The sequence below is a fragment of the Oryctolagus cuniculus genome, chromosome 17, assembly GCF_051225735.1.
Source record: "Oryctolagus cuniculus isolate XC-2025 breed Fujian yellow rabbit chromosome 17, ASM5122573v1, whole genome shotgun sequence".
Taxonomy (NCBI): Eukaryota; Metazoa; Chordata; class Mammalia; order Lagomorpha; family Leporidae; genus Oryctolagus; species Oryctolagus cuniculus.
Genome location: NC_142883.1, coordinates 62,045,172 through 62,069,622, shown reverse-complemented (window position 1 = coordinate 62,069,622; position 24,451 = coordinate 62,045,172). Strand labels below are relative to the sequence as shown.

At 57.6% G+C, this 24,451-nt stretch overlaps 1 protein-coding gene across 7 annotated transcripts; it reads left to right on the top strand.

The window, feature by feature from the left end:
* Positions 1–5,091: 5,091 nt before the first annotated feature.
* SLC47A2 (solute carrier family 47 member 2) lies at positions 5,092–24,111 on the top strand. Of its 7 annotated transcripts, none has more exons than XM_089316632.1 (18): positions 5,092–5,195; positions 6,919–7,020; positions 7,312–7,380; positions 7,872–8,020; positions 9,031–9,073; positions 10,694–10,738; positions 10,960–11,057; positions 11,345–11,442; positions 11,678–11,791; positions 12,012–12,079; positions 13,194–13,302; positions 14,096–14,171; positions 14,573–14,642; positions 20,329–20,461; positions 20,545–20,639; positions 20,804–20,893; positions 21,329–21,428; positions 23,587–24,111. In XM_089316632.1, exons 1-18 carry the CDS (start codon positions 5,133–5,135, stop codon positions 23,805–23,807), a joined length of 1,743 nt encoding a protein of 580 aa, XP_089172758.1. In that variant the 5' UTR covers positions 5,092–5,132; the 3' UTR covers positions 23,808–24,111.
* Positions 24,112–24,451: the final 340 nt, after the last annotated feature.

The following is a 24,451-nucleotide window of genomic DNA, read 5'->3' as shown; positions in this document are numbered from 1 at the left end:
CTGCCTAACATTGGGGCTGGCATTGTAGTGTTGTGGTGTGGTGGGCTAAGCTGCTGCCTGCCACCCTGGCATCCCATGTGGGCTCCAGTTCGAGACCCCGCTGCTCCATGTCCGATCCAGCTCTCTACTAACGCTCCTTGGCAAAGCAACAAAAGATGACCCAGGTGGTTGGGCCCCTGCCACTCACGTGGGAGACCCAGATGAAGCTCCTGACTTCGGCCTGGCCCAGCCTTGGCTATTGCAGCCATTTGGGGAGTGAACCAGCGGATGGAAGATCTGTCTGGTCATGTCTCTCCCTCCCCCTCTCTCTGTAGCTCTGACTTTCAAATAAATAAATCAGTCTTTAAAAAAGACTCTAATATCTGTTTAAAATCTATTATGCTCCATATAGTTAGCTTATCTTCTTTAAAAAAAAAAAAGATATATTTATTTATTTGAAAGGCAGAGTTACTGGGGGGGGGGAGCGAGAGCAAGAGAGAGAGAGAGAGAGAGAGAGGCCCTCCATCCGTTGATTCACTCCCCAAGGGGCCATAATGGCCAGGGTTGAGCCAGGAGCCTTAGCTGGGTCTCCCATATGGGTACAGGGGCCCACACACTGGGCCATCCAGGTCTATCAGCAGGGAGCTGGCTGGGAAGTGGAGCAGCTGGGATACAAACCAGCACCTAGGTCCTTCCACTATGTGAATTCATGCAGTATTTGCCCAAGGTCAACACATCCAGAAAGGAGCAGAATCAGAACATAACAAGACTATCAGAAGTAAAGCTAAGGGGTTGGAGCTGTGGCGTGGTAAGCTAAGCTTCTTGGCATCCCATATGGGCGTCAGTTCGAGTCCCAGCTGCACCACTTCCGATCCAGCTCTCTGCTATGGCCTGGGAAAGCAGTGGAAGATGGCCCAACTCCTTGGGCCCCTGCACCCACATGGGAGACCCAGAAGAAGCTCCTGGCTCCTGGCTTTAGATTGACCCAGCTCCAGCCATTGGGGCCATTTGAGGAATGAACCAGTGGATGAAAGACCTCTCTCTCTGTGTGTCTGTAACTCTGCCTCTCAGATAACTGTCTCAAAACAAAAAAAAGAAGCAAAGCTACATTACATGTTTCCTTTGCCCCAGCCACCAGTGGGATAGACACCCTCCCTCCCCAGAGGAATGCAGGATGGGGAACAAGGGGGGATGTCCTCACTCCCCCGAGGCTGACCTAAGACCTCTCCTGCTGCCCTTGAGCTGCGTGGGCTGCCCGTGGGGAAGGCCAGGGCTTGTTCAGTGGGGTCAACAGGAAGGCACTGAGGTAGTGCGGGGGGGGGGGGGGTGCTGGAAGTGCCCACCACAAGGCCCAGCTCATGGGCTCGTGAGGAAGAGATCCTCAAACCTTATCTCAAGTTTTAAAAACGAGGACGAAGGGGGCAGCAATTTCACAGGAAAAAGCACAGGCCCCCCCCCCCCCAGAGTGCCTGGTTTCCAGTCCAGTCCCTGCTGATGCACCCGGAAGGCAGCAGGTGACGGCTCAGTGACTCGAGTCCCTGCCACTCACTTGGGAGACCCAGGGGGCGTCCCTGGCTCCTGGCTCCAGTGGGTGTGGGATGGTGGCTCGCTCTCGCTCTCTCACTCTCTCGCTCTCTCCCTCTCCCTCTAACTCTACCTCTCACATAAATAAAATCTTTTAAAAAAAAGAAACCTGATGGAGCCTGTTCAGGTCAATTCAATCAGAAGAGCTGGGATAGAAGCTCAATAGTGGTATGAATTTTTTTAATGACAACAAATCGCAGGCTCCAAAATGCAGCCCACATGTGCAGGCCGCCTTACCGAGGGAGAAACCTCTCTAACCAGGGCCCGGTTCCCGGATTGCCCGCACCGGCACAACACGGACAGCCCACAGTTTGCAGGACGTACTGTCACCTGCATCTGCGCGACTCTGTCCCCACCTACGCTGCAGGGCTACAGAGGGGGCACCTCCCATGGTGCATACACCCTGCAGTGGCTGGCGGGGGGGGGGGGTTGCGGGGGGCTTCACTTCCTGTCTGGGACTTCCTGGAGGAGGCGGGGTCCAGGCAGGTTGGGCTGACAGCACCCCTGGGGCTGCCTCATAGCCTCACGTCTAAGGAGAGAGCTCCCCTCTCCAGAGCCGAGGGGTGACTCATGTCTGGTTTCGTCTCTCCGGTGATGTCAGACGCCTGCTTTCTCTTGGCTGGTGCTCAGAGCACCTGACGACAGCCGTCTTGTTCAGACCCAGAGAAGGAGCCACTCTGGGTGTCCTTCCCCCTAGGGTGGGGGTGGGGGGTTGCTGGTGTCCGCAGCTCCCTCACATTCGCACCTGGGGGCATGGACATGGGAGGAGAGGCGTGAGGTCCGCGGGACTCACTCACCCTCTCCCTGGCCGGGATCTGTGGCCACCCTGTCCACCCCAACCTGGCTGGGCCCCACCGTGCTCCCTTGTGCTACCAAGGTGAGATGATCCCCATTGCCTGATCCACAGGGCATGGCCCCCAGCCTCCCACTGCCCTGTTCAGGAGCCGAGGTGCGGCCCTTTGGACCCAAGGCAGCCCCTGAGCAGTCCCTGTATGCAGCAGGTGCGTGGTCCGATGTGTTTTCCACTGACTGCGCCTCTGCAGGCTCCCGATGCCCCTCCTGGGGCCCGTCTCACTAAGCAGGGACAAGCAAACACACAGCTTGCACTCCCCAAGGGGGTGGGTTGGCTGCAGGCAGGTCTAGACCCAGGGGAGTGAGAGAGGAAGGAGAAAGCTGTGTTCAGGGCAGCCACACCGAGGTCCTGGGACGTTAGGGGCAAAGGAGAGATCCTGGCCACAGGTGAGCCAAAAGCCCTGTCTCCCCATCCCCCATCCCCCATCCCGCTCTCCTCCTGGGAAGCACCAGCCTGCTGGGCTCAGGCCTTCACCCTCTCCCCTCTGAGGGTCCTGTGCTCTGAAGTCAGAGGACCCCCAGGCTCCTAGCTCTGCACCCTGCACGGCACCCCTCTGGCTGCAGGAACACCCCAATGTCTGGGCCTCGTGCTTGGGGCCCCCCGCTGCAGTAGCAGCTCCTGCACCCCCAAGCAGGCTTCTCACCTCCTCCTGCAGTCCCCACCTGTGTCCTCTCTCTCTTTTTTTATGATTTATTTACTTGAAAGTCAGAGTTACACAAGAGAGAAGGAGAGGCAGAGAGAGAGAGAGAGAGGTCTTTCATCCGCTGGTTCACTCCCCAATTGGCCGCAATGGCTGGAGCTGCGCCAATCAAAAGCCAGGAGCCAGGAGCCAGGAGCTTCTTCCAGGTCTCCCACGTGGGTGCAGGGGCCCAAGAACTTGGGCCATCTTCCACCGCTTTCCCAGGCCATAGAAGAGAGCTGGATCAGAAGTGGAGCAGCCAGGACTCGAACTGGCTCCCATATGAGATGATGGCACAGCAGGCGGAGGTTTACCCGCTACACCACAGCACCAGTTCCCTGTGTCCTATCTTGATCCACAGCTCCTCTCAGTTGGCTGGCCAGGACGTCACCATCTACTCTCTCTCCATCCTCCAGGGCCCCCAGCACACCTGCAGGTCCCTGGGGCTTTGAATCAGGCTCAGCATGGGGGCGGGGATATCGTCCTGGTGAGTGAGGTCCAACACATCACCTGCCAGGCCTGGAAACTTCCCTTGATAACCCTCTGGCTCATGCCATGAGCTGGGACACCAGGCTGGGGCCTCAAGTCTGGGGCTTGTATGCCACTTGCCTCCGGGTCCCCAGCCAGGGCGGGTGGTCCTTCTTCCCAGCAGACACACACGGCAGGTGCAAGGGTCCCCAGCTGGGCTGTGGTGCACACACCAGCCAGCCCACCCAGTGCCACGTGTGGCTGCCAAAGTCCAAACCAGAGGCCTCCCGGGCCAAATTTCCCCAACTTGAGCGGCACAATGAGGCTTTATTCAGGATCCGGGGCAGCTGCCAGGCCTGCAACAGGGGCCAAGGGGTGCAGTGACAGCGCCCTCTGGTGTGACAGGGCAGAAACAACATCTCGTTGCTGTCACCCCGGCAGGTTCTGTGCATTGATTTCTATACATTTCCCCTGGACGGTAGAGAAGCCGTCTGTCTTGTATCTGACCGCTGACACCGCGTGTGTGCGCGGGGCTCAGCTCGGGAGCTTCCCGCATCTGCGTCGTGACGCACGCGCCACGCGCGGCTCAGCGGCTTAGCGGCTTCTAGTCCGTCCCCAGACAGGTGCGACCTGTACACAGTGAATTCTAGAGCTCTTTTGTCTCCCGCAGAAAAACCCCAGACCCCTTAGCTGTCACTCCCCCGTGCTGCCCCCAGCCCCTGGAAGCCACTCATCTGCTCTCTGTCTCTCGAATTTGTCTCCTTTGTCGTGGTTCATAGAAATGGAACGTGGCGGAGTTTGCTGGACTCAGCCATGTGGTACCCTGGGTCTGTGCTCTGTTCCCTGCTATGGTGGAATCCTAGTCCAGTGTAGGAACTCACGACATTTAATTCACCCTTTCTTCTTTTTTTAAGATTTATTTATTCATTTAAAAGGTAGAGTCCCAGAGACAGACAGACGGACACACACACAGAGACAAAGAGATTTCCTATTCACTGATTCCCTTCCCAAATGATGCAACAGCCAGTGCTGGACCAGGCTGAAGCCAGGAGGCAGGAGCTCCATCTGGATCTCCCACGTGGCTGGCAGGGGCCCAAGCACTCAAGTCATCATCTGCTGCCTTCCCAGGCGCATTAGCTGGGTTGGAATGGGAGCAGCAGACGTCGGTCATGGGGATGGGCACTGGGCAGGCGGCTGCGTCCCCGCAACCGTCCTTTGCCCTGGAGGTCTAGGCAGGGCCGGGCAGCCTGCAGTCCAGAGTCCCCACCGCCCAAGTGAGGAACAGGCTGTTTTGTTGTTGTGTGCCACTGAGGGAGGGTCACAGGGAGACACATTGCCCCCACCCTGGCCTGGGGGGTGCACATTTCACGGTGGCCAAAGGGCCAGTGCAACAACTTGGGGCCTGGTGGAGCGTAACCGAGTGAGGCGAGGTTAACAGAGGCCCCGGGCCCAGGCTGGAGCTGGCAGGACGCTGGGCAATGAGTTACCCGAGGGTGCCCCAGCCCTACCCCCAGCGGGCTGTCTACCTGTGGCAGTTGAGCCATCGGAGGACTTCCGGGCACTGTGCAAATGCCGCACTGCACCTGTTACCATCATGGAGGCTTGTCCTGCGGGGAGGCTGCGGGCTGGGAGGTAGGAGCTCCAGGGGGTGTCGGACCCACCAGGCCTCCCCACTCCTTCCACACCCTGCCCCCAGAAGGAGGTGCAAATGCCCAAGGGCCAGGCTCCGCTGAGCTTGTGAGTGACAGGCGGCCTGGCCGCCAGCCAGCCTGGCCAGGTGGGGTGGAGGGGGCATGGAGCCATGGTGACAGGTGACCGGAAGCAGGACGCACCAGAGGTGGTCGGTGGTTGTCGGGCCTGCCTGTCCTTGGGGGACACTACAGACAGGGCAGAGAGAAGAGGCTGATGGGACACTGTGGCAGGGTGACTATTCACCACGCGGGGGTTCCCCGGAGATGCTGACGGTGGGCAGTAGGAGGGATTGAAGACTCTTCCCAGGGATCCTAGCTCCTGTCCACAGCCCCAGGCCCCACCTGTCCTGACATTTGGTGCCCCGGGAGCAGCTTCTCCCAGGGCAGGGCTCTGGATGGAACCCAGGCTCTGCACTCTTGCGGAAGCTGGGCTGCCACACCCTGCCCCTCCAGGAAAGTGGCCAGTCACCAGCCAGCCTCAGGCGGGTGACTCCTGGGGTCTGGGGGGAGGAAAGCACCCTCCACAGGCCACAGGGCCGCCCCTCCTCCACCCTCTACTCATTAACCAGGCCATGAGTGCCCGGGTTGACCAGGCCTCTGTCAGCTGGCTGCACAGAGCTGGCAGGAGAGCGCCAGGGTGCACAGGGCGGCCGGCGTTCGGGCTGGGAATGGACAGCCAGCAGGATGTGGTGAACCTGGACCAGGGCGGCTGCTGCCCTGCCCTGCGCAAGCTGCTCCCCAGGGGCTTCTGGGATGAGGCACGGGCGCTGTTTGTCCTCTCTGGACCCCTGGTAAGGAGGTGGGGTAGGGGGCCAGGCAGGATGGGGGTAGAGGGGGAGGCTGGGGGCAGCCGCTGGCCAGCACTGCATGGGGAAGCACCCAGAGCCTCCCTGGAAAGCATGTGTGATGCTCCCAGCGCTGCCAGGACAGTTCCCAGGGCGGCAGTGGGGCCTGATCGTGCATGGCCACGGGCAGCCCCAGCCCAAAGGGGCAGGTGCGTCCTCATTGGCACCCACAGCCAGGGCCCGGCTGAGGGACTGCACCATGGCCAAGTCGCCTGGCTGCTGCCCATGCCTCTGGGTGTCCCCACGGGACCTTGGCAGAGGGAAGAATTCCACTGCCCATTTTCCTGCCAAAGGGAAAGTAGTTTTCATAGTTTTCCCCTCTGGCCATACAGAAGAAGTACTGTCCCCCCTGTAAAATTTCAGACAAAATGAAAAGTTATTTAAAAAATGGAGAAGGCATCATCTCAGCCCTGGGGATGGTTGGTACTGAGACTTTGTTTGTTCCTCTCCGGGGTGTGCGTGTGTGTGTGTCCTGACATGCACACATTACAATATAGAACACAATGATAGTAATTATAACAATAACAGCTGTATCGAATACTTGGGCTGAGCTCCCCGGTGCTGGGCACCTGTCTTGTGTTCTGGCACATTCCAGGCAGGAGCCATGGCTGCAGACAGCAGAGTAACAGCGAGAAGACTTGGGCTTCTGGCTCTCGGCCCTGGCTTCCCTCGGGGTGGGTGATCTGCCCGGCTGGCTGGCAGTGAGCCAGTGAGGCCGGTGGGTGCTGGGTTCAAGGTCTGGAAGGCTGAGCAGCTAGGATGACAAGGTGGCGGCAGGGTCACCCAAAGGCTTAGTGTGACCCTGCCTCTGTCTTCAAGTTCCTGTTCCAGGTGTTGAACTTCCTGACCTACGTCGTGGGTACTGTGTTCTGCGGGCACCTGGGCAAGGTGGAGCTGGCATCTGTGACCCTAGGGGTGGCGGTGAGTGACACTCCACCAGGCTCCCAGGCTGCTGGGTGGCCAGTCTGGCCCTCAAGGACCCAGATCATGTGGCCAGATGGCTGGCACCCAACGCCAGAACTGGGGTGGCCGGGCCCACGGCTTATAGCCATGGGGGCAGAGCCAGGCAGAGGGAGGGGTTCAGCAGAGCTGTCTCCACCACAGCCTCCCTGCGGGGTGGTCTCCCTCCAAGACCCGACCCTCCTGGCAGAGCCCGCCTCAGACACCCACCCCCCGACAAGCCTCGGTATTTTCTCCCGTGTGCCACCCCAGTTCGTCAACGTCTGTGGAGTGTCTGTTGGAGCTGGTTTGTCCTCGGCATGTGACACCCTGATGTCCCAGGTAGGTGGGTCCCCTGGAGCCAAGGGGAGGCGGGACAAGGAGCAGGTGCTGTCAGGAAAATGAGTTTTGACGGAGTGTGGGTCATGGAGGAGAGAAGGATGGGGACGGTTCCCGACTTCTGCCTTGCAGAATAGAGCGGAGCATCCGGCAGCCTGCCGTTGGGTCACCTCGCTTCTCACTCCCGCATTTGGCTGCCGACCTGCCGTGCAGGCTTGTGTCAGGGGCCGGAGGGTAGGGATAGGATGTCCTTGTCTGCAGGGGCCCACAGTCACGGGGTGCTGGCCTGGCGGCTGTGAGGGTTATGGCTTCGCAGTGGCTCCGGGGACCTGGGCTTGCGGGCGGAGTGACATGGCGGGAGCACCATGGACACTCCCGGAGCAGACTGGGGGTGACAGTGGAGAAGAGGCCGGCTCAGGAAATGGGGGGTGCCAGGCGCAGAGCGGGGCTGACCTGGTGCGGGGCCACTGAGCACAGGGGCGGTGTTTCGGCAGAGCTTCGGCAGCCCCAACAAGAAGCACGTGGGCGTCATCCTGCAGCGCGGCTCGCTCATCCTGCTGCTCTGCTGCCTGCCCTGCTGGGCGCTCTTCCTCAACACCCAGCACATCCTGCTGCTCTTCAGACAGGACCCGGCCGTGTCCAGGTAGCACGTGGCTCCTGCTGGGCACCCAGACTGGGGAGGTTCTGCCGGGGCGGGAGACCCTAAAGAAGCCCACCTCCAACCCCTGCATCTCTCTTGGAGAGTCTCCCACATAAGCCTGCAATACCAGTTCTGACCAGCAGGGGTCACACGCACACATCACTTTTTTATTATTAAGGCATAAAAAATATTTTTTATTATTTGTTAGAGGGAGATACAAACAGATAGACAAAATCTGCAATATCTGATTCACTTCCCAAATACCTGCAATGCGCAGGACTGGAGTCGGGAGCCAGGATCTCAGTCCAGGTCCCCCATGTGGGTGGCAGGAACCAAATTACTTGAGCCATTGCTGCTGCCTCCCAGGCTCTGTGTTGCCAGGAAGCTGGAGTCAGGAGCCAGAGCTGGGAACTGAACCCAGGCATTCTGCTGTGGGGTGCGGGGATCTGAACTTCTAGGCCAAACGCTCCTCCACCAATTGCAATTTAGGAAGAAAGACGAGAAAGGACTTTGGGTTGCCATTTTATTTGTATTTGTGTCCTGGCAGCACAGAGTCTGAGCCTAAAGTAAGCTTTTGAAGAAATGAGGTGTGTGGATTGCTCCATGTTCCAAAAAAAAAGGAGGGAGGAAGATTGACGGATGATGAATGAATTACAATTTAGTCTTAAATTTGGGGATGGCTCTCTCAGGGCTCTCTTGCTCATTTTACATTATGTGCGTTTCCTATGGCTATTTCTTGGTCATCAGTGATGTTTGGGGTTTCTCTCTGCTGGGAACTTCAGCTCCTTAGTCAGGGGGCGCCCGGGGGTGCCGGGTCCTCGGTTGCCATCTGCTGGCACCCACACCTGGCGGCAGCCACCGCCAGAGGCCGCTAGTGGTCCCCAACTGCCACCTGAGGGACCCGGGGATAGCCTCTCCTGGAACCTGAGTGCCCAGGGAGTCCTGGCAGGAGGCCAGCTCCAGCCCCAAGGCCCAGCCTCCCCCGGGCCACAGCGTCTCCTCCTTCTCCGCAGGTTAACCCAGGACTACGCGATGATTTTCATCCCAGGACTCCCGGTAGGTGCTGAGCACGGGGGAGCCGTGCAAGGACACGGGCCCCCACCCGACCCCAGTTCTGGCTTTTTGCTGTCCCACCGGTCTGCTGCCGCGGGGGGGGGGGACACTAGCCCGAGGGGGGCAGAAGGGAAGGTGTGTCTCAGGCGGTGCGAGCTGCATCTTTCTGATGTGACAGATGCCTACCGGAGAACATTTGGAAAGCACAGGGCAGAACATTTTCAAAATCTCCTTAACCCCACCGCCTCTGGAGAGACGAGACTGCTTCTTCCAGGATTATTTCTACTCACGGGCGTGTATGTGTTCAAGTGCATATGAGGGCACTTCAAAATTTTGTGAGAAAAAAAATGAAATTTATTTGCAGGCAAAAATAATGGAAATTTATGCACTTTTTTTTCTTAAGGGGCCTTTCTCCATGAACTTTTTTATTTAAGATTTGTTTATTTATTCAAAGGCAGAGTTACAGAGAGAGAGAGGGAAAGAGAGAGATTTTTCATTCACTGGTTCACTCCCCAAAATGGCCACAGCAGCCAGAGCCGGGCTGGGCCGAATTCAGGAGCCGGGAGCTTCTTCCTGGGTCTCCCATGCAGGTGCAGGGGCCCAGGCACCTGGGCCATCTGCTACTGCTTTCCCAGGTGCATTAGCAGGGAGCTGGATTGGAAGTGGAGCAGCCGGGACTCGAACCGGCACCCGTATGGGGCAGCTTAATCTGCTGGGCCACAGCACTGGTCCCTTCTACTCCCTTCTGAAGCACCTGCACTTGTATTATCTGCTTTTTCACTGGACTAACTTGTGTGTGAGGAGGTTCGCTGTGAAGAGACTTGAACAGCCAGGTTTGGTGTCAAGGAAAGTCCTAGAAGCAATCCTCCATGGATCCCAGGAGGACGCACAGTGACCACGGCCGTCACGGACTGGGCGCCTGGGGCTGGGAGCCGTGATTCGCTCAGTTCACACAGCTCATGAGAGGCAGAGCAGGGATTGGAACCCAGGCAGTCAGGGGCCAGCTCCGCACTCCGTATCCCCTTCCTCTCCTGAAAAGAAGTAGAGTCATGAGGGACAGGACAGGGTAGGATGCCCTTGACACATGCTTCCCCTCTGTCCTGCCCACATGGGCCTGCCACCCTCATGGGGTCCTGAACCCGCCCAGCAGAGACTGCCCCGGGCCAGCACTGCTCAGCCCCGCCCTCACTCCCACACTCCCTTGGTTCAAGGCCATCCCCTGCAAATCCTGGACTCTGGAAGCCAGAGCCAAGTCCTGGATGACCATGGCCTGTGGCCCGTGGCCCGTGGCCCGCGGCACGGTGTGAATAGGCCCCGAGTCACTCTCCTGCTGACAAGGCCCAGGAGGGCAGCCCGGGGGGCTCCGCCCCGTGTACAGCCAGGCTGAAGCCCCTCCCAGAGTCCACGCACCTGCTCAGCTTCCCCTGTGGCTGGGCAGGCGCCCCGACGGACCCCCAACACAGGCAGAGCCAGCATGACCCAGGTGGCTGCCTCGGCTCCCCCTCCCCCAAACTCAGGTACCTACATCCTGGGAGGGAATATCAGGTAATGGCTGGCAGATATTTTGGAGAGTGGTGGCCCTTGCTGTTGATTTGTTTTGTTTTGCTTTGTTTTTTTATGCAGGCAATTTTTCTTTACAGTCTGCTGGCAAAGTATTTGCAAAATCAGGTACAGGCTTCTGGCTCCAGGGGGGCAGTGAGGGGGGTGCCAGGGTCTGTGCCCCACCCTCCTGTCTGTGACCCAGCCTCCAAAGGGGTCACCTCCCACCCGCCCCACTGCATCCCGACCTCCGGCATAGGGCCGAGGACAAGCTCCTCCCACTCCCGGGGGGCCACACCCCCTGGGCCCCGCCCCGCCTGCGGAGCGCGGCCAGTCTCTGTTGATTTCAGGGAATCGTCTGGCCACAAGTCCTTAGCGGCGTAGTGGGCAACTGTGTCAACGGCGTCGCCAACTACGCTCTGGTGTCCGTGCTGAATCTGGGGGTCAGGTGAGCCCCGGGGAGGGCTGCTGGGCCCTGGTGGGGAAGGGGGCACCTCCCACTGAGTTCCGCCCCACCCCAGCCCTCCGCGAGCGGCCGAGAAGTGGGGGGGGGGGCTGGCAGGGTGCCCCCAGAACACCGGAGTAATGGCTGCCCGGCCAGAGTGGGGTGCAGAGTCCAGGATGCGCGAGCTGGCAGAGCCGTGGCTGCACCCGCCTCCTCCAGCTCCCTGCTGGCTCAGCGCCCAGGGCCAGCGTGGTGGGCGTGAGCCCAGCCCTGCCGCCCTCTCTCCCCAGGGGCTCTGCCTACGCCAACACCATCTCCCAGTTTGTGCAAGCCGCCTTCCTCTTTCTCCACATCGTGCTGAAGAAGCTGCACCTGGAGACGTGGGAAGGTGCGCACGCAGCCCCGCCCCGCGCACGCAGCCCCGCCCCGCGCACGCTGAGCTGCTCTTGCTTATCCATCCCCCCAAAAGACCAAGGGTCCCTGGTGCTGGCTGGGTCTCTCCCAGGACCCTGGCCTCTCAGGATGGGGCCAGCCCTGTGTGCTGGCAGGGGCACCCAGCACCCTGATCCTGCTTCCTCCCCGACCTGCCCCAGCGCCTGCTCTAGCCGGCCTCTCTATTCTAGGTTGGTCCAGCCAGTGCCTCCGGGACTGGGGCCCCTTCCTCTCGCTGGCCATCCCAAGCATGCTCATGATGTGTGTGGAGTGGTGGGCTTACGAGATTGGCAGCTTCCTCATGGGTGCGTGCAGAGCGCGGGTGGGAGCCATGTGTGGGCAGCACGGCTGGCTAGAGGCCACCCTCCTCCCCTGCTCCAGGGTGAGTGGTTCACTGCCCACTCCTGGTTGCACCTGCCAGCCTCCCCCCCACCCCAGGGCGCCCCAGGGCTGAGGCCCGGCCTGGGGCACCACCCAGGTATCTGTGCCACTGGTGAGCCCTGATTCATGCTGCCTCTCCCCCAGGCCTGCTGGGCGTAGTGGACCTCTCTGGCCAGGCCATCATCTATGAAGTAGCCACAGTGGTCTACATGGTGAGTCTCCTCCCGGGATGCTTCCCCATGGCAACTGAGGTGTCAGGGAGGGGGCAGGCTGTCTCTGTCCCCCAAGGCATTGCTCTCCACCCTCCTGGTCCCTCAGGTGCCAGGCCCTGCTCCCTGCACACACGGGGGCCCTCAGTCTGTCTCCTGGGGTGCTAGAATTGTTTTTGTTTTTGTTTTTAATTTTTAAAACATCTATTTGAAAGTCGGAATTACGGGTTTGGGGGGGAGGCAGAGGGAGGCGAGACAGAGACATCTTCCATCTGTTGGCTCACCCTCCAAATGGCTGGAATGGCCAGGGCTGGGCTGATCGAAAGCCAGGAGCCAGGAGCTTCTTCCAGGTCTCCCACATAGGTGCAGGGGTCCAAGCACTTGGGCCATCTTCTACTGCTTTCCCAGGCACATTAGCTGGGAGCTGGATTGGAAGTGGAGCAGCTGGGACTAGAACCGGCACCCACATGAGATGCAGGCATGGCAGTAGCTTTACCCACTGCATCACAGTGATGGCCCCAGGTGCTAGAATTTTAAAAATTGATTTGCATATTTTAAAAGTGAGCGATTTCACAGTACAATCTGAATTTTGGGGTTGTCATAAAAAAATCCTTGTCACTTGAGGACAAATCTGCCAGCTGCCTGAGACTCCAGCAAAGGGGTCACAGGAATCCATATTTGCAAACCGAATTTATAAGGTGAGTCTTATTTCTACAGATGGTTTCCACTGGGGAGAAAAATTGTTTTGTTGTTGTTGTTTCCTCAGGGAGCTTTTCTGGTATACATCACATTCACCTCTTTCACACCTTGTTCTCTGGATTTTAGCAACACACCCATCTCAGTTGCCTGTGTCATTTTTAATGATCAGGATGTGGTTGGACCCATTAGCCACCTTGGGACAGCCCCAGGCACTCTCCCAGACCCAGACACTACTGCCTTCAGCCACCAGGGGGCCCCGTCCTCACACCGTCCCCTGCGATGCACCGGTCTTCAGGCTCTCCCTCCTGGCCCAGCCTGGGGAGCGACTGCCTGCACCCTCGCAGCCCTAGCCCCACCCTGGCTTGGGATCCCAAGCCCCTCCTGCGATCTGACAGCACTTTTTCGCCTGGAATCCCAGATTCCCATGGGGCTCGGCATGGCCGTGTGCGTCCGAGTGGGGACAGCACTGGGAGCCGCAGACACTCTGCAAGCAAAGCGATCGGCCGTCTCAGGCCTTCTCTGCACAGGTCAGGGGTGTGGGAGCCCTCCCCCGCTGTCATGGGTGGGTCGAGGGCCTGGGCCAGCGGAGGTTCCTGTACGTGGGAGGCAGGGCTGGCCTGGGAGCAGGCAGAGCTGCCTTCCAAACCTGCTGGACCTGCCCTGAGGCCGGGCAACCTCTCCCTGAAGAGCAAACATCTTTCTCACCCGCCCAGCGCCTTTCCCTGCTCACTCCTCCCCTGCAGCCAGGATTCCGGGGATGCTCCGGGAGACCAGACGGCTGCTGCAGCTGGGCTTAGATAAAAGTGGGATGCCAGGGGGCCCCACCTTCCCCAGGAGTCTCTCCCTGGTCTCCATACATGCATTGTGCTGTAAAGGAACCACTCTGCGTCCTCCCACGTCGCGGCCCTGCCTCCCTGGGACCAGCAGGTGCCACGAGTGGTGGTTCTCATCCCGGCCTTAGCCCTCCTTCCCTGGAACTCCAGGAAGGGCTGGACGAGAGTGCTGGGCGTCAGGCAGCAGTTGGATTGGCAGCAGGCAGGAGACAGGGGTCTGGGAAAGTGCATTCTTAACAAGTCACAGGTGCCGCTGACGCCACCGCCGTGGGCCCAGGACGCCCACTCGGAGAGCCACAGAGTAAAAGCCTTTCACGTGGTGCCCCTCCTGCGGGATGGCACGCAAGCACCCAACCCAGGGGGAGGACTTGAAGGCGGGGGGCTCCGGGGTGCCATGCACGGCTCGGGGGGCCATTCCTTTTCTCACCCAAGCCGGGGTCCCCCGCGGGTTGGGGTCCGTCACTTCTGTTCCCTTTGCCTTTTCCAGCGGGCACTTCCCTGGTGGTGGGCACCCTGCTGGGGCTCCTGAACAGCCAGCTGGGGTACATTTTCACCAGTGATGAGTAGGTAATCCGTTTTCTTCACTGCCTTCTGGGAAATGTCAGGGTGGCGGTCCCCAGGGGGCCCTCAGGGACTCTCCCACCTGCCTGGCTCCAGGCACAGCCCAGACTTTGGCCTCTCTGAGAGGAGCCCAGCTCTCTCGGCTTGTCCATTCGGGCCGTGGCGTTCACCCCAGTTGGCTCACGGACAAGATGCTAGCTGCAGTTCGCCAGTCCAAACCGGTGGGGACTCTCCCAGAGGTTAAGGTGTGGCCCGTGCACACGTGGCTAGGAGTGGTTGTCCCATGTGTGCGGGTACTGCTCCTCCCTCAAAGACTCGGGGGGAGGGGGGCGGTGTGGCGGGAGGAGCGGGGCTGGGGCTGTCTTAGTGCACGAGTGAGGGTCTCTTCCCGTTCCCCCTGCAGAGAGGTCATTGCCCTGGTGAACCAGGTCTTGCCGATTTACATCGTCTTTCAGCTTGTGGAGGCCGTCTGTGTGAGTACCCCCTGATGTGCAGCCTGTCTCCCCAGCCCCTGCTCCTGGCTCCCCGGCCTCCCTGACAGACACCCCGTGGGGGACAGGCACTTGGAGTAACTTGTGGAAGCGCAGACGGAAGAGCCCCGAGCACCAGCTGGGATTCGATCTGCTGTCCCTCGAGGCAGCCAATGCGGAAATGCCCAGCCCACGCCCGGGTGTCTCTTCCTTCCCAGTTCCTCGTGAGCAGGGGTCCTGGGCACAGAGCCTGCTGCAGACTGGCCAGGAGCTCTGCCGCGGGCACACCCTGTCACCCGGGCGGAGGGAAATGAGTCAGCCCAGGGGTCAGAGGAGCGCCTTGTTCTGCCCCTTTGCTCACAAGCAGATAGGTTCCCCTTGGTGCAGATTTGAAATTGGAGAGAGAGAGAGAGAGAGAGAGAGAGAGTCATCTTCCATCTTCTGGTTCACTCCCCAAATAGCTGCAATGGCCAGGGGTGGGCTGGGCTGAAGCCAGGAGCCAGGAGCTCCTTCTGGGTTTCCTACGTGGGTGCAGGGGCTCAAGCACTTGGGCCATCTTCTACTGCTTTCCTAGGCACATTAGCAGGGAGCTGGATCAGAAGTGGGGCAGCTGGGACTCAAACCAGTGTCCATATGAGATGCCGGCACTGTAGGTGGTGGCTTTACCCGCTATGCCACAGTGCCGGCCCCTGGTCTTACTTTTGTAAAAGATTTGAGATCTATGTCTCGATTCCTTTTTTTTTTTTTCATGGGGATGCACAGTTCTTCCAGAGGGCTCTCCGCTGTATTGCCTCTGCTCCTTTGTCAGAGATCAACTAACTGGGTTTGCATGGATCTGTTTCTTGGCTATCAGTTCTGTGCAAAGGATCTATTTGTGAATTCTTGTTTTATAACACACTGTCTTGATTCCTTAGCCTTATGGTGAGTCTTAGGGCTGGGTCGTGTCATTCCCCTGACACTGTGTTAATACTGTGTGGGTTATATGGGGCCTTTGGCCTTTCCACAGAAGTGTTGGGGTCAGTTTGCCAGTATCCACACACCAACTTGCTGAGATCACCTCTCCTTTCCATGGGGACCATCCTGGAGGGGACGTACTGGCATGTCAGTATGGTTTCAATGACAAACCTTGAGCCCCCTTTTGTGTGTCTTCTTCAGTGAAATGCCTATTCAAGCCTTTTGTCCAAGAAAATGAATCTTTTTTTTAAAATCAGATTGCTAGGGCTACAGTGACAAAGTACCAAAACCTGGGTGGTTTAAATCACAGACATGTGCTGTTTACAGTTCTGGAACTCAGACAACCTACACCAAGGCTCAGCAGGCCTTCATTGCCACTGAAGTCATCAAGGAAGCTCTGTCCTGGGCCCATCCCTTACCTTCTGGAGCCACAGTGTCCTTGGCTTAGAAATGGCCATCCTACCTCTTCACCTCACCTGGTTTCTGTGTCTGTCTCTGTGTCCAAGGTTCCCTTCCTTTTAAAAAAAAAAAAAGAGATTTATTCATTTACTTGAAAGGCAGAGTTACAGAGAGAGAGAGAGAGAGAGAGAGAGATGAAAGAGAGAGATCTTCCATCTGCTGGTTCACTCCCTAGATGGCCACAATGGCTGGAGCTGCACCGATCTGAAGCCAGGAGCCAGGAGCTTCCCAGTTCTCCCATGCAGGTGCAGGGGCTCAAGCAAGTGGGCCATCCTCCACTGCTTTCCCAGGCCATAGCAGAGAGCTGGATCGGAAGTGGAGCAGCTGGGACTTGAACTGGCACCCATATGGGATGCCAGCACTGTAGGCAGTGCCTTACCTGCAATGCCACAGTGCCAGCTCCATCAATCTTGCCCTTCTGTGTAATTTATTCCTAAGTTTTTGTTGTTCTTCTTTGATGCTATTGTGATTTTTTTTTAATTTATTTTACAGATAGAGTTAGACAGTGAGAAAGAGACAGAGAGAAAGGTCTTCCTGCCATTGGTTCACCCCTCAAATGGTCACTACGGCCAGAGCTATGCTGATCCAAAGCTAGGAGCCAGGTGCTTCCTCCTGGTCTCCCATGCGGGTGCAGGGCCCAAGCACTTGGGCCATCCTCCACTGCCCTCCCAGGCCACAGCAGAGAGCTGGACTGGAAGAGGAGCTACCTGGACTAGAACCCGGCACCCATATGGGATGCCAGCGCCTCTGGTGGAGGATTAACCAAGTGAGCCACGGCGCCGGCCCCAATGGTTTTAATTAACTTCTGGATTGCTCATAACTAGTTTATAGAAAAACTGTTTTATTATGACCTTTTACCCTGTGACCTTGTTAAACTTGACCTAGTAATTGTGTGTGCAAGGGTAGATGGGTGGATATGTCTCTGAAGGCTTTCTACATATAGGATCATGGCATCTGTGAATAAAAACAGTTTTAGTTCTGTCTTTCGACACAGACTTGATTCCTCAGTGCTATGTTGGATAGAAGTGGCAAGTGCCTACATCTGTGCCTTGGTCCTCATGTTAGCGGTAAAATATTCAAAGTGTCCAGTCTTTCGGTATCAAGTTTGTTACTAGTGGGATGCTCATAAATTCCCTGTATCAGGCTAAAGCCCGGTCCCTAGGTAGCTGAGACATTTCCTCATGAGTGAGTATTGGATTTTACAGAATCCTTTATCTCATGAGTATTAAGATAACGATATGTTTTATCCCTTATTCCATTAGCATGGTATGTTACATTAACTTTCCAGATACTATCCTCTGCATTCCTGGCACAAACCCCTACTGGCTGTGGTGTGTATCTTTCCTCTGTATCACTCCTTTGGGTCGCTAATGTTCTGTTGAAGAGTCACAGTGTGTGTTCACGAGTTGTTCGGCTGTCACTGTGTTTTTCCTTGTGTTATCTTGATCCGGTTTTGCTGTAAGGCTAACACTGGCTTCATAAAACGAATTTGGAAGTATCCTTTTCCTCTCGTGATGTCTGGCGTTTATTTTTCTTTTTCAGACATTCATTTATTTATTTGAATGGGTTCACTCCCCAAATGCCTGGAGGGGCCAAGGCTGGGCCATGGGAGAAGCTGGGAGCCAGGAAGGGCCTGGATTCTGTCCTACGTGGGTGGCAGGGACCCAGTGACTCCAGTCATCACTGCAGCCTCCCAGGGTCTCCAGGGTCCCAGGAAGGTGGAGTCGGGTGCCAGGGCTAGGAATTGAACCCAGATGCTCGGATGTGGGCTGCAGGCAGTGTAACCACTGGGCTGCATGCCTGTTCCTGTCCTCTTCTGCAAGTGTTTAATAAAATCCACCAGCGCAGCCGTCTGGGCTCGGTTTTTTCTTTGTCCAAAGATTTTAAATCATTAATTCAGTCTGTTCACTTGTTTTAGGTCTATTCAGACTTTGTTGCTTGTTGGCTTCATTTTAGTAATTTGTGTCTTTCTACGAATGTATTCACCCCAACTGGATTGTCTATTCTTTCCCATGAAGTCATTGATAATACGCTCTTCTCATCTTTATATTGAGGGATAATGTTCTCTCGTTCGTTTGGGTAATGTGTGTCTTGCTTTCATGTTTTCTTGGTCTTACTTTCCTGAGGTCAATTCATTGGTGTTTGTCAATCTTATAGATCTTATCAAAAACACTCTATTTTGATTCAATATTCTCTACTGTTTATTTCAATGATATTCATGTGAATCTTTTGTCCCCCCCCCCTTTTTTTACAGGCAGAGTGGACAGTGAGAAAGAGAGTGAGAGACAGAGAGAAAGGTCCTCCTTTTTCCGTTGGTTCACCCCCCAATGGCCGCTGCGGCTGGCGCACACCGCGCTGATCCGCTGATCCGAAGCCAGGAGCCAGGTGCTTCTCCTGGTCTCCCATGGGGTGCAGGGCCCAAGCACTTGGGCCATCCTCCACTGCCTTCCCGGGTCACAGCAGAGAGCAGGCCTGGAAGAGGGGCAACCGGGACAGAATCTGGCACCCCGACCGGGACTAGAACCCGGTGTGCCGGCATCGCAGGTGGAGGATTAGCCTAGTGAGCCGCAGCGCCGGCCTATCCTCCCTCTCCTTCTGTCTTATTTAGGCACAGTCTGCTTTTCTTTCCTAGTTTCTTAGGGTGGAGCATCAGGCTGTCGATGTGAGATCCTTCTTTCCTGACCGAATCGTTTTAAAGTTACATATCCCCCACCCCCACCCCCAGGCACTGCTTTGGCTGCGTCTGATTCTTTGCAATATGTCGTCATGAAATTCAGAATATTTAAACATTTCTCCTATGATTTATTCTTTTACCCACAGGTTTAGAAGTGTGCTATTTCATTCCCAAGTATCTAGGGTGTTTCTTTCTGGGAAGCCTGGGGATTCACTTAATCCCGTCTTTGAGGCTCTGAGGCCTGGCGCAGGTCTCTGCTGGAGGGTGCTGCGTGTGGCCGTGACCCAGGGACTGTCCCGTCGGCTGCTCAGGAGCTTGCCTGGACGGACTGTGTGACTCTCACAGCGTGCTGCTGTCGATCTCTCTGCCCAGCGGTTTTCCTTCTTCCCTTGTTGTTGATCGTGAAGTCTGGCTCCCCAGTCTTAAACCGCCCCCGCCCCCAGCACCTCTGGCAGCTAGCAAGGCTCCTGCTGAGGACGCCTGACAGAGCTGCGTGTGGGCGGAGACGCGGAGTGGTGGCTGTGTTCATGCCTGTCCCAGCTTGTACTTTCTCCTTGAATCCTTTTGGCCTCCTCTGCGCGTGGGCAGGGTCTAGTATTGTCCTCTCATGTGTGTGTGGGGGGGGGTGCTTGGACCTGCTCCCAGATCTGCTACTACCCTGGCCAACCTGGGATATGTGGGCAATTCATCTGCTCCCCGTAACTCTCCTGTGTGACCCCATGTGCCTCCCAGTGAAATCCCTGTCTAGTCCACTGGCCCACGGGGTCCCCCCAAACAGGCCCACAACCCTGGCTTACTGGGGCCACCAGCCCTGTCTGTGTGCCTGCCACTGGAATTGCCATTTTAATTCACAGTGCTCTGAACCAGGGCTTCTCAACCTTAGCACCACCTGCACGGGAAGTCAGACGCATCTGTCACAGCCCCCCACTCCACCCCGCGGTACCACAGGACCGGTAGCTGCATGCCTGGTCTCTGGCCACCAGATGGCAGTAGCACCCCTCGCTGAACAATCCTGTCCAGGGCTGAGTAGTCTGTGCAGCAGTTCAGATACTGCTTGGGACGCCCACTCCATGTCAGAGTGCCCGGGTTCGAGTCCTGGATTTGCTCCTTTGACAGCTTCTAGGAGCCGGAAAGAGCAGAGAGACAGATTGTCTTGTCCCCCAAGGACAGCCAGAAGGAACCAGCCCGCCCCGTCTCCACCACGCCAAGTTAGTCTGGCTTCCCCAGAGCCGCCAGGGACTGACTGGTCGCCAAGGCTGCCTTTACTTTGTTGCCAAGGCAGCGACGGCGTGGAGATGAAGCCCGGGTGGGTGCTCCGAGTGGAGCTCAAATCGCAGGTGCTCTGGTGCAACCCCGGGCAGCAGCGGGAAGACGGGGGACGAGGGCACCTGCGCCGTGCGGGGAGACAGGGGTACGGGGGCACCTGCGCCGTGCGGGGAGACAGGGGGACGGGGGCACCTGCACCGCGCGGGGAGACAGGGGGACGGGGGCACCTGCGCCGCGCGGGGAGACAGGGGGACGGGGGCACCTGCGCCGCGCGGGGAGACAGGGGTACGGGGGCACCTGCGCCATGCGGGCCGCTCATTTGTGCCTCCCTCCCAGTGTGTGTTTGGTGGAGTCCTGCGGGGCACGGGGAAGCAAGCCTTCGGCGCCATCGTGAACGCCATCATGTACTACATCGTCGGCCTCCCTCTGGGCATCGTGCTGACTTTCGTGGTCGGAATGAGGATCATGGGTACGCGGCACCAAGGAAAGTGGGCGGGCCTAGGCAGTCACCTGCCCCTGCCCCTCCCCGCCCATCATTCTTGTCTCCCACAGGCCTCTGGCTGGGCATGCTGACCTGTATCTTCCTGGCAGCTGTCACCTTTGTTGTCTACGCAGTCCAGCTGGACTGGAAGCTGGCGGCAGAGGAGGTGAGTGGGTCAGCAGCCCCCGGACGGGACAGCCTAGCCAGAAATGCCCAGGGCAAGGTCAGGGCTTGGTGGGGGCATGGAGGGGATTGGGAAGTGTGCATGGGAGGGGACCTAGAGGGGCAGCCTGAGCCTCACCAGCCGCTCCTGTCATTGTAACTGGCCAGTTTAGAGCACGCCCTGCAGGTACAAAGAGCAACACAAAACCACACACCTTCCCACCTGCAAAAGCAAAGCGCTCCAGTGGCTGCGCGCAGGTGAGCCCCCCAGGGCATGCCAACATCACCCCGCCCGCCTGCTCGGGCACAGAGCACCCCGCGACAGGGACAGTGGGGCACCATCTGTGCAGTGATGACGTCATCTGGACGTGACTGCAGATTTCAGAGGACAGCAGTCAGGGACCCCTACAAGCACCCACACATGCCGTGTGTTGCCTCAGCTTGCCGGGTTTAAAGGCAAGACATTCGAGGCCGGTGGAGAGCGGGAAGGTGCAGGCTGGCCCAGGAGCGCGGGAGGGTGCAGGCTGGCCCAGGAGCGCGGGAGGGTGCAGGCTGGCCCAGGAGCGCGGGAGGGTGCAGGCTGGCCTAGGAGAACAGGAGGGTGCAGGCTGGCCCAGGAGCGCGGGAGGGTGCAGGCTGGCCCAGGAGCGGGGGAGGGTGCAGGCTGGCCCAGGTGCGTGCTCTCTCCTTCAGGCCCAGAAGCACGCGGGGCTACAGCAGCAGCAGCAGCAGCAGCAAGGAGCAGAGTGCACAGCCCCCAGCCCAGGGCCTGACAAGGCTGTTGTGTCTTCAGGTAATGTGGTCCTGGCTGCTTCTGCTTTCACACACACACACACACAGATACGCACAGACACAGAAACATGGACACAGACATACACACACACACAGATACACACAGACACACGGGCACAGACACATGAACACAGAAATACACACACACACAGATACACACAGACACACAGGCACAGACACATGAACACAGAAATACACACACACACAGATACACACAGACACACAGGCACAGACACATGAACACAGAAATACACACAGGGATACAGAAACATACACAGAGATACACACACACAGAGACACACACGGACACACAGGCACAGACACATGAACACAGAAATACACACACACACAGATACACACAGACACACAGGCACAGACACATGAACACAGAAATACACACACACACAGATACACACAGGGATACAGAAACATACACAGAGATACACACACACAGAGACACACACAGACACACAGGCACAGACACATGAACACAGAAATACACACACACAGATACACACAGGCACACAGGCACAGACACAGACACAGAAATACACACACACACAGATACACACAGGGATACAGAAACATACACAGAGATACACACACACAGAGACACACACAGACACACAGGCACAGACACATGAACACAGAAATACACACACACAGATACACACAGGCACAGACACAGAAACATACACAGAGATACACACACACACAGACACACACAGACACACAAACACAGAAATACACACACACACAGATACACACAGGCACAGAAACAGAAACATGGACACAGAAATACACACACACACAGACACACACAGACACACACAGACACACAAACACAGAAATACACACACACAGATACACACAGACACACACAGACACACAAACACAGAAATACACACACACAGATACACACAGACACACACGGACACACAGGCACAGAAACAGACACAAAAATACAGATACACACAGAAACACACAGACACACAGGCACAGAAACAGACACAGAAATACACACACACACAGATACACACAGACACACACGGACACACAGGCACAGAAACAGACACAAAAATACAGATACACACAGAAACACACAGACACACAGGCACAGAAACAGACACAGAAATACACACACACACAGATACACACAGGGATACAGAAACATACACAGAGATACACAGACCCACAGACACACACAGACACAAACCTGCTCCCGGCCGCCCTCACGCGACTGGGCAGCCCGTGCTGTTCTCCCTGTCACCGGAGAAGAGCATCCCAAGCAAGAGGGAGACAACAACAGACCTACTGTGTGACAGGCATGGTGGGACCCGGCCCTGCCCTAAGAACGTGGCCACGTGGCCCTAAGCAGCCAGATCTGGACGTAGCAGCATCCTCAGATGAGGGAGTGGGGCTGAAAGAGCTTTTCCCTCCACAGCTCCTAAAGGCACGAGGAGAGAAGCCGAGCCTTGGCCCTCCTGGCTCTAAAGCCATCACTGGCCAAGCCCCCCCAGGATGTGAGGCCATCTTGGCCTGCAGCTGCAGGCCCGCGAGGTCAGCCTGGCCCCACACAGGCTGTAGGGGCCACGCTGCCCGCGTCTCCTCTCTGCAGCAGGCAGAGGGCCCCTCTCTGGCTTTCACCCACGACTATGTGACGAAGCGATGGCCTCCGTGTTCAGACACACTGTCGCTGCCTGCCCCCCTGGGGAGCGGGTCCCAGTGCCGCACGCGTGTGTTAACACAGCCCAAAGTCTGTTATGGGGGAAGTTATGTCCCGTGCTCCCAGCTCCTGCTGGGCCAGCTCTCAAAACTCTGGGGACTTCACGTGTCCCGAGAGGTTAAATGGACTCAACTCAGTGCCCAACAGGACTCGCTGGGTCCTGGGCCATTGCACGGACGAGCTGGGACTTGAGCAGCCCTTGTCTCCTTAGGAGGAAGCTTTATGTGGACATCAAAGTCCCTGTTTGAGATGCTTGTCCATGCACTTCCTCTGATCTTACTTGGAAGGCATCGGAAGGGTGTTTCCCCACTGCCCAGGCGTTGGCTGCGGCGAGGCCTGGGGGTTAATAGCCAGGTACGCGGTGTAACACAGGCAGCAGGGCAGGTCCTGGGGCCTCTGCATTCCTATTAACTCCTCCTGTTTCCTCCTGCAGTGGCCACGGGCTGCAACCCGGGCATAGCACTGACGATGTACTCCCGGCCTGGGTGTCACGTGGACTTCTACGGGAGACCAGAGGCGGCCCCCGCCCCCGCGGCTCCGGCCAGCAGGTTGTCAGTGCGGCAGCTGCTCTTCCGCCGTGGGGCTGCCCTGGCGGCCTCAGTGGCCGTGCTGATGGCGGGCCTTCTGGTCAGGGTCCTGACCACCGGGTACTAACTCGCACAGCCAGTGGAAAGCAGGAAGGAAGAATGGGTGGCCCCAGCACACACGTGTGTGCGCACTCAAACTCGCACACGGTCCAGGTGCAGGCAGGTGCTGGGAATAGAGCACTCCACAGAAACAGAGCTGTGCAGGGCGCTTCTGTGGTGGCATTCCGAGGGATTCGAACTGCGCGCGCGTGCGGACGATTTTGTTGGGACAAATGGAGCCAGCCCGGGGAACGAGACTCCTGGGATTGCCATGGTCAATGGTTTCAAGTGGGAGATTTCAAATAAAACCCAAACGCCATGATGTTAAGAAATGCCTCTTCCCCAGACACGGCCCCCATTTGTTCATGAAGCTTCTGTGAGATGCTTGGGGCGGGTGCCCACGGGTCCTGTCCAGGCAGCCCCGCTGTGCCCCTCTGGACACTGGCGGCGGGAGAGCCGCCCAGGGCAGGTGGCTGCAAAGCCCCCCTTCTTCCTTTCCCTGCAGTTCCTTCATCCCATCAGCCTAGACTTGGAGAAACACTTTCCCCCGTAGTGGTGAGGATATACACTGGGACACGAACCCCAGCTTGTCTGGCCACACAGCCTCCACTTCTTCAGGCTCAAAGGCGAATCTGGCCTCCCCGGGTCATCCCACGTGGAGGACAGTCCAGC